The 9,190-nt window shown below is 31.0% G+C and overlaps 1 protein-coding gene across 3 annotated transcripts in view; it reads right to left on the reverse strand.

Annotated features, from left to right (window-relative positions):
* The window catches only part of LOC117180307, an 8,450-nt gene extending 7,314 nt beyond the window's left edge, over positions 1 to 1,136 (reverse strand). For 2 of the 3 annotated variants that reach the window (XM_033372734.1, XM_033372732.1), the window contains exons 1-3: positions 957 to 1,136; positions 822 to 836; positions 470 to 684 (exon numbers count right to left, since the gene is read on the reverse strand). In XM_033372734.1, the coding sequence (XP_033228625.1) occupies positions 470 to 684; positions 822 to 836; positions 957 to 1,027 (301 nt within the window). In that variant the 5' untranslated portion in view covers positions 1,028 to 1,136. The remainder of the gene's footprint in view (positions 1 to 469; positions 685 to 821; positions 837 to 956) is intronic. The other variant, XM_033372733.1, reaches the window with a different exon arrangement.
* Positions 1,137 to 9,190: the final 8,054 nt, after the last annotated feature.

A 9,190-nucleotide genomic window follows, 5' to 3' on the forward strand; every position in this document is an offset into this window, starting at 1 on the left:
CTAAAATTTCAAACATATTCTTTAGGTAATTAATTAAAGCTCCCGTATGACTAATGTATTCACTTCAGTTGTTGATATTATCTATATAATTATCATAAGGTATCATAATTCCGAGAACAATTTGAAGACATCAATAAAGTTACAAAATTAAGAAACGTGGTTTCTGAAATTGAGCAATATCAAATATCATGTTCAAATATAATAATTTGCAATTAAAATTCAGCATAAGTAAATGAAAAAGTAAGCCATAGCCTTACAATTTACAAACTGGACTATTGGTCATTTTAAAGGAACAAATCCTGCCACTTGATGCTAATTTCTTACTTGATTTCCCACTTTTTCCCTCGGTGAATGTAATTTTTTTACCAATATCCAGATTTGACACCCTGATTTTTTGTGCTCAACTTAAAAATTAAAATGATATTGTTAAAAAAGTAAAAAAAGAAACATTTTAAGTAAATTAACTCACATTTGAATTGCGTGTCAGTTTTAAAAGCATCCTGAAGTTTATAAAACTGATTGATCACTTTTTCCAATTCCTCATTCTTTACAACACCTCGGCGTGTAATCGGTTGCAGATCGCATCTTGGACAATTTCGATTCGAATTTCTTAAGTCTTGGATGCATTTTTTGCAGAAGCTGTGTCCACAACGAATTACCCATGGCTCAGTACAGATATTTTTGCTGTAACATACAATAAAATTTATACTTTCATAACGAAAAATATATGAAAAAAATGTTGCGTTTCAAAAAATAAAGAAAGATGTATTTAAAAGAACTTCGTATATAAAATATTATTTGAGAAATGAGATTGTACATACCTATAATATTTTATCCTAAAAAATATAAGAATATCATGTCTTTAAAACTGTCGATGAGAAGACATTGTAAATTTAGGCATCATTGTTCTGTTCATTATTTCATCTATATATTATATAATATATTTCTGGACTTACCATTCATAGCAGCTTAATGCTTTTGCAACCGTAGATAAACATTCACTTAGTTTTTTAGAGTTTTCATTCATATTTCTGTTCACAAAATTCAAAACATTTCTTTAATCATGCATGGCCATTATCGTTAACTTTTCGAAAGGGAAATCCAACAATGTCTTATAATCGCATTATGGAGAGATATAGTATGTAGCTAAATAAAATTCACAAGGTTGTATGTATGTAAACAGGGTTTGACAATTAAACGAGAGATGCCGCGTGTATGAGCAAATTTGAAGAAAAATAATTTTATACAAACCAATCTAATTAAATTACTGAAAGGCTGGGATTTCAATTTCGAAAATATAATGAAGATAAAATATTTTTCGTTGTTTTCATAACTCCTGGGTAGAGTATATGCAGAATGCATTCTGCAGAGTCTGTGCAGAAAAATGGCCCAACTGAATGTGCGCAACATTTTTGCAAAATGCACAGATAACGAGTTAAATATCCTAGACACCCCAATGGAAAGTTGCAAGGATACGTTGCAAAGCACGTAAGTTAGATAGAAATTTTTCATTGTTTTCTGATGATTAATTCTTTAAATGTCGTGAAATGTGGCTTTTGCAATTGACAATTTTTAAACTCGCTTTTAATTGAAATTACCGATTAAAATAGAATTTTATCAGCCTTGAAATCTTTCGAAGTTAAATTGTTTAACATTAAAAGATTTCTTTTGAAATAGCTTAATTTAAAAATTTTATTTACGCTACAAATATAAGACTTAACATTTGTTTACATGTGTCGACTTTAAATAAAATATATGAATTTTTACATTATAATAAATATTTATAACTATTTCAGAGGTCGACTACTTATATCATCCAAGTTGTAATACTTCATCCCCTACTAAACGACTTAGACCTCCAAGGAAGCCACATTAAAATGTTAGAATGGGCGCCTAATGTATAGAAATTTTGAGTTTTAAATTAAAATTTATATTATAATTTTATTATATATATTTATAATTTTTATTTTTATTCAAAACATGTTTTTATCCATTTCAATGGAACAATATATTTGTGCTTCAAAGAATTGTAAATTACGTTACTTGACGGCAATTTCACACTTTTTAACGAGAAATACACATACATAAAAATTATAATATTCCGTCAAATGTTTATCAATTTTCATTAAATTTTAGATTTCAGTTAGTGCCGAATATATACTCACCAAGGACGACAATTCTTCTGTGTCTAATTTTGATTAATACAAAAGATGAAGTTATTCATTCAAGCACAGCTGTAACCTTAGAGTATATTACTTTTATCTTAAATAGTACATACACAACTTTAAACTTTCAATGACACTCAGAGAACTGCCCTCTTGTGTCAAAATGATCTTTCTTGAAACAAATGAGATTTCCTCTTAAATTTAAGGTTAAGAGGATTTTCATTTATCTCAAATAAAAAATTCAAAGTGATCTCGAAGAATTTAATTGAAATGCACAAATCAATTTCAACGCTTTTCATTTAAAATTCTTTAATTTAAACATATAAATGTATTTATATATTAAAAACTTAGAATATAAAATTGCCCATTTTTGAATAATTTAATCCCAAGTAATTTAATCAAGAACAGTTTCAATGTTAAATTATTAATTCTATACAAAACAAAATTACATGTATAATTGTAAAATTTGCATGCATTTGAAGTTTCGAACAATTCTTTCATTGAAAAATAATCCAAAGATAGGCATCCGTAAAATAGGAAGCTAATTTATATTAAAATAATAAAAAACTTTCTGCGATTTAAAAATATTAAAAAAATAAATTTTACTGTTTTGGAGGAAATTGATTCATTTTATTGATCTAAGTAAAGTAGGAATTAATTTTCTAAGATTTTCGTTACCCAGTGGGCACGAAATTTGGCGACGTCTTTAAAACAACGTTATGACATATTTACGACAATTTTACGATATCCTATGTCCATGTCGTTAATGTGCCTTTACGATATCGTTAGAACGTCTTATCATCTCACGATGTCTATACGATATCGCAAAGACACCGAAACGACACGGACAAAGGATGTCGTAAAAATGTCGTAAATATCTCGCAACGATTTCGTGAAGACATCACCAAAGTTTTTGCCCACTGGGTACCGTTGCAAATATTTCAAATCGGAGTTTTTTGCGAATATTTTTCTCTTCCTCCAATAGCCTTTAATTTTACTGGGATGGAATTGTGAGCTTGAGGTTTAAATTTGTTTGTTGAATAGTATTTGAAATTGTATGATTTTAAATACTTTAATTTAAAATTGATCAATCTTAAATACCTTGAGCTTAAAATTGGCATTTTTTACAATTTGATATTGTGACATATTTATTGCTTTAATTTGAAATTATATAATTTATCAAATATTAGAACAACGAAATTGATTTCCACATATATTTAAATTTGTTTCCTGATACAGGATGGACACGCTGGCGCTTACATACATGGCGAACTTGATTGCTACCCGAATTGTGCAACAGCAGGGAAGAAGCCATTGTACAGGGGCATTTTCACATTTCACGCCTTTAAAGTTGCATTCGGATCGGCCATTCGGTCAAGTCCGCGCATCTTCGGATCAAGTTTTTCATAGTTTCCATGGTTGCGTTCGAAACTTCAAATGGATACAAGTGTCAAAAAATATAGGTTATGTTATGTAGTAATTGCAAATAATAAAAGTGTTTCATTAATAATTAAGTGAGACTTCTGGACTGAGAAGTAAACATCAATTTTCTTATGTGCCAATAACATTATGGAATAGCTGCTAAGTGACAAATACCAATAATTGGTAATAATATGGTGCGCTTTTAGGGGGCGAAAAGTGAATTGTGTTTAACGCTTATTTGCGGCATAAAAAAGGTATGTTATGAATAGACAGGATATGTTTTGAGTAAAGTGAATAAAATATTACATGCAAAAATTTTTAATTGATATTACCTACAATTACTTACAGCGATTTGGGTAAAAAGGTGAATCCAAACGTAATCTGGAAATATATTTAGGGATTTTTTCGTATTTTAGAAAATTTTTTCTCCGGACCTAATCCTACAATTTTGTTTGATTAACCATTAAAATAAATTAGAGACTCGTTGGTGATGGGATTGTATCAAAAATTTATCTAGACAAGATAATTTAGCCCAGAATAGTTATTCCATTTTTTTTTAGAAATATGAATATAGGACAACATCCAACTGAAAAATATGACATCTGAAACAAATTTTACGGAATTGGTATCTTTATTTCTAACGGCATAATTTGAGCTTAAACGAGAACTCATTCAAATGCACTAAAACAACATTTCGAGTAGATTTGAATTACACTAAAAGATTTTTATTTTCTGATAAGGTACGAGTAATGTATGAATTTAATATTTAGACCTGATAAGGTAGATAATTATAGCAAACTTCATGAAAAAAATTGGAATAAAAATTCTGGCTCAAAATATCGCTTCTGCATTTATTTCAGCTACACTTCTATTATCAAAGAGTCTCTAATTCAGTTTAGTGATTGATCAAATCAAATTTTCCGATGAGGTCCAGAGAGAACATTTTCTAAATACAAAAAAATCCCTAAATAATTTATTAATTGAAATTCAGGCAAGTTAAATTACCTCGAGATATCTTTTTGATACACCTATATCATAAAAATGAATTAGAATACATTTTAAGGACTCATCAAATGCCAGTTTGGAAATCAGATCCAGAGATAGCAATTTCGAAAATAGAATAATTTCTGAAAAAAGTGGAATAAAAATTCTGGCCTAAAATATCTTGTCTAGATTTATTTCAGATACTAATCTATCACCAACGAGTCTCTAATTTATTTTAGTGGCTGATCAAACCAAATTCTGAGATGAAGTCCAGGGAAAACATTTTCTAAAATACAAAAAAATGTATAAATAATTGATAAATTAAAATTCAGGCAAGTTAAATTGCATAAAGATGTCGAAAATAGAAATAGCAATGTCGAAAATAGAATAATTTCTGAAAAAATGGAATAACAATTCTGGGCTAAATTATCTTGCCTGGATAAATTTTTTAAACAATCCTATCACCAACGAGTCTCTAATTTATATTAATGGTTGATAAAACAAAATTGTAGGATGAGGTCCAAAGAAAACATTTTCTCAAATACAAAAAAATCGCTAAATATTTTATTAATTAAAATTCAGGCAAGTTAAATTACCTCGAGATATATTTTTGATACACCTATATCATCAGAATGACTCAGATTTAATTTTAGGCTGATCAATCTCCAGTTTTGGGATAAGGTCTAGAGATAACGGTTTTCCAATAATGTTCATTGAAATGAACCAGCTGAAATGCATCAAATCCATCTGCATTTCCTGATGTAAATTTATCTATGATCGATCTGTGAAAAAAAACAATGGAAATGAGCTATTAATTTCAGAAATCATGTGTTACTTATTAAAATTATTAATAAGTAATGATTGTTAAATTATTATTAAGCAATTATTGTTTAAATTATTAATGCCGACACTTTCAGTAATAAACATAAAAAACCACAAAATTTTTCTTTGGTAAAGAATAATCAGGCGAAAGTATAAGAAACATGCCGAGGGCCGATCTGTCATTATTTCGAGGTTATGTTCGGATTCACCTTTTTAACCAAATCGCTGTATGTAATTGTAGATAATGTCAATTTAAAATTTTCGCATGTAATATTTTATTCATTTCATTCAAAACATATCCTGCCTATTCATAACATACCCTTTTTATGCCGCAAATATAAGCGTTAAACACAATTCTCTCTTCGACCACTAAAAGCGCACAATATTATTAGCAATTTACAGCATTTGTCACTTTAATCACTTTTTAAAATTTTTTAAATAAAATTTCATAGACTGGAATTATTTTACTCTCATATGAGTTAAATAGGATTGTTAATTTACGGCGAGAATTAGAAAATTTTAAAAATAATATTTCAAATTATGTAAGTTAAATTTTGCATTAAGAAGTTTGTCCGGAAAGTATCCGGCATTGTGAAGTATCAGGATTAGTGGTTAATTCTGGTCAATGGTGATGATATCCAACTTTCAGAAGCTGAAAGGCACCTTTCGGAATAGCTAACAGATGTATCGTCGAATTCTATTTTATTTCAACAACAACTAGAAATCGTTTTTCTTTTAGAGTATACTTCAATTTGGGAAACAGCTTTTCCTTCTTACTCCCCTGGCGAAAGTTTCGGATGGCAATTCATTCCGAATCATTCCGAAAAAATCCGGATCATTCCGAAATCAATCCGTATCTACATAAACCAATCCGAAAAAGTTCTGATTTTTGTTCGATCGAAATCGGTTTAAATATTCCGATATAATCCAATTCAGTGCGAAGAAAATTTTCAATCCGAATGATTCATTCAGATTCATTCAAATTGGAAATTAAGATTTCGGAAAGATTTTGGATAAATTCATATGAGAAACTTTCACCAGGGGTTTACTGCGTCATTTAGTCTCACTGTTAATCGACGATTTGCACAAATCAACACTTGCATTTGCTTGACCGTTTGAGGCGTTTTGGTCTTTGCATGTTTGCCAGAGCAAGGGTCACTTTCCACTAATGACTAAAAGTGTAACCATTTTTAATCGCCTAAACCACTCTTTAATTTGAGAACTACTCATAGACTCATCATCATACACTTTCCCAATCTTAACCATGGCTTCTGAACTTGAATGGCCAAGTTTTTGGCACAATTGAATGTCCAATATTTTTTCGATGTTTTGCGTCATTCTGAAATGCGGCGACACGTGTTTATACATTTAAGCCACTGTAAACATTAGTCGACTCAAGATCAGTAGGTACTTGACACTTAGTAGGGGGCCTTGCAGAGGTCCCCCTAAATGATAAATACCCATGTTTGACAATAGCAGAACTGGGTACAAAGTTAAAGCACAAGGTCAGATATTTTTCGGACAGACCTCGTATATGTATTTATAATCGGCACATTGAAAAAGACGCTAAAAAACTTTTTGCATCCAGAAAGGTGCGGAGCAACTGATGATGTACACATTCTGCCGCAAAAGGTCAATTACACATTCACAGAGTAGTATTTACCGATTGTGTGGTTAGAGAAGAGGATTATTAATTATTTGTTTAATCTGAATTTATAAGGTTCGTAAGCAGAAGTTTATTACATGCTACAGACAATCATTCCGTAGTCTGTTAATTTACAAATAAGTACACTGAAAGAAATAGTTTGAGGTTAATATCATTCCGAATTTGCTTGAAAATTTCTAACTGAATTAGAAAGAAGATTGCACTGTTTCAGCCATACGAATTTGAGATTTATAACCTACTTATAAGAAAAGCACCAAGCCTAATATGACAAGGCAAGTTTGTTTGACTGAAATGATAATTGGAAAAAGTGTAATATTAGATATATGATTAAAATATCAAAATATTATAGTGTAGGTACAAGGATTTTATGCCTCGGTATCATGGCTGTACTGGGCGTATACTTTTATTAACTATCTATTTGAAAGAACACTGCGTTTAAGTGTTGCATTGGGCATCAGGCTGTTTGCTTGATTCAGCCATACCAATCGATGTATTGTACCGTGCGAGATTGATGAGCCGGTGAGGTGCGCGTCGACTCGGCATTAGTCACCGTCTTCAGACTTATTTTATAGCAAATGAGGTTAGTGAAGAAGCTTTTGAATACCTAACTCCAAAATTTGTACAAGATTAAGATTTATTAAATATTCTATTAAACAATTTTTAAATAAATGATGTATTTAACATCAGACCATACGACTTATTTACGATATCGTAAAGACACCTTAACGACATGGACATAGGAGGTCGTAAAGATGTCGTAACGATGTTGCAGAGACATCGCCAAACTTTGGGCCCAGTGGGTAATATTTGAATTTTATGTTTGGGGATTCGATAGTAAGTAAAAAAAATAAAAGAAGGAAAGCATAAAGAAAATAACAATTAACAAGTTTATTGGATGAGAAAAAAAGTATAAATTTGGCAATGTGGGGGTGCGGCGACACGGTTCACGATCAAGTGCGTACTGTCTTGTCTCTCGAGGGACGTACACGTCACAGGGTGAAGCGTCCCTGATAGAAGAACAAGATTTGGGCCTGATAGCTGTCGCCCCTTTCGGCCGGTAACCAAAAGCTACATTTTATAATTATGCCAAAGTTGAGAGAAGCATGCAAATACGCTTTGGTAATGTGTGGCTTGACGCCACATTATGTATACAATAGATCAGGCTTTTTAGGTAATTTCGTTATTTTACGTCTGATTTCAAAGACTTTAAGATACTTTTTATGAGTTTAAAAGATTTAAAGTGTTTTTAAGGGATTTTGTAGCATTTCAATAAATTTTGTATGGTTTAAAAATTCGGTAAAGGAATTAAAAATATTACAAAACATTTTGAATGATTTAAAAAAATTCAAAAAAGTTTAAGGATCTTCATGCAATTTAAAAATATTTTAAAGTATTAAAACATATTATAAGGAATTTCGAGGGATTTAAAGGGAGTTATTTCATGTTCAGAATTTAGAATAAAATAGTATTACAGTAAACCATACATTCCATTTCCTCAGCTCAAATCCGTTAAGTTAGTGCAAAGGCACGATTTGGCCTTCAGAAGCCAGGGTGACCATAATTTTGAAAAATTAGTAATTTCCTGAAGACGTCCCAAGTGGTGTCCATGTGGACACGGGTCCCTCTGACCAGTTTATACGACGTTGCCGAGTCTCTGAATTTCCAAAATGCAACTTTCTAAATATTTTTTATTATCTGGCAACATCGGAAAATTAGGAGTTTGGGTTTTTCACGCCTCAAAGGGCTGCGAGAAGCGTGGAAAGAGCAGTGCGGTCTGAGACACGAACGTGTACACAGCTTTCTCTTTAATCCTTTTTTTGTAAACTCAGACTTAGCGCGACTTGTACTTGTCATAACCATTCTTCTTATCACTTTGTATCGATATTTCAACTGATAGATGTTCCTGAACAAACAGGGTGACCAGATAACTGGGTAGAAAAAGCAGGACACCCTACTCCTTACCACCTCCCACCATTAATTCTTTTTCGCCCCTAGCCCAATTTGGCGCGTTATTTGAAAATTAAAATTAATTATCCTGTGATTATAACCTGTGAATAATAAATATAGAAAATGAAACTCACAGCGACAGATTATTATTTACGAGACTAAGAAACTCAAAATAAAACTTAAA

Source organism: Belonocnema kinseyi, chromosome 9 (genome assembly GCF_010883055.1).
Source record: "Belonocnema kinseyi isolate 2016_QV_RU_SX_M_011 chromosome 9, B_treatae_v1, whole genome shotgun sequence".
In the NCBI taxonomy this organism is placed as follows: domain Eukaryota; kingdom Metazoa; phylum Arthropoda; class Insecta; order Hymenoptera; family Cynipidae; genus Belonocnema; species Belonocnema kinseyi.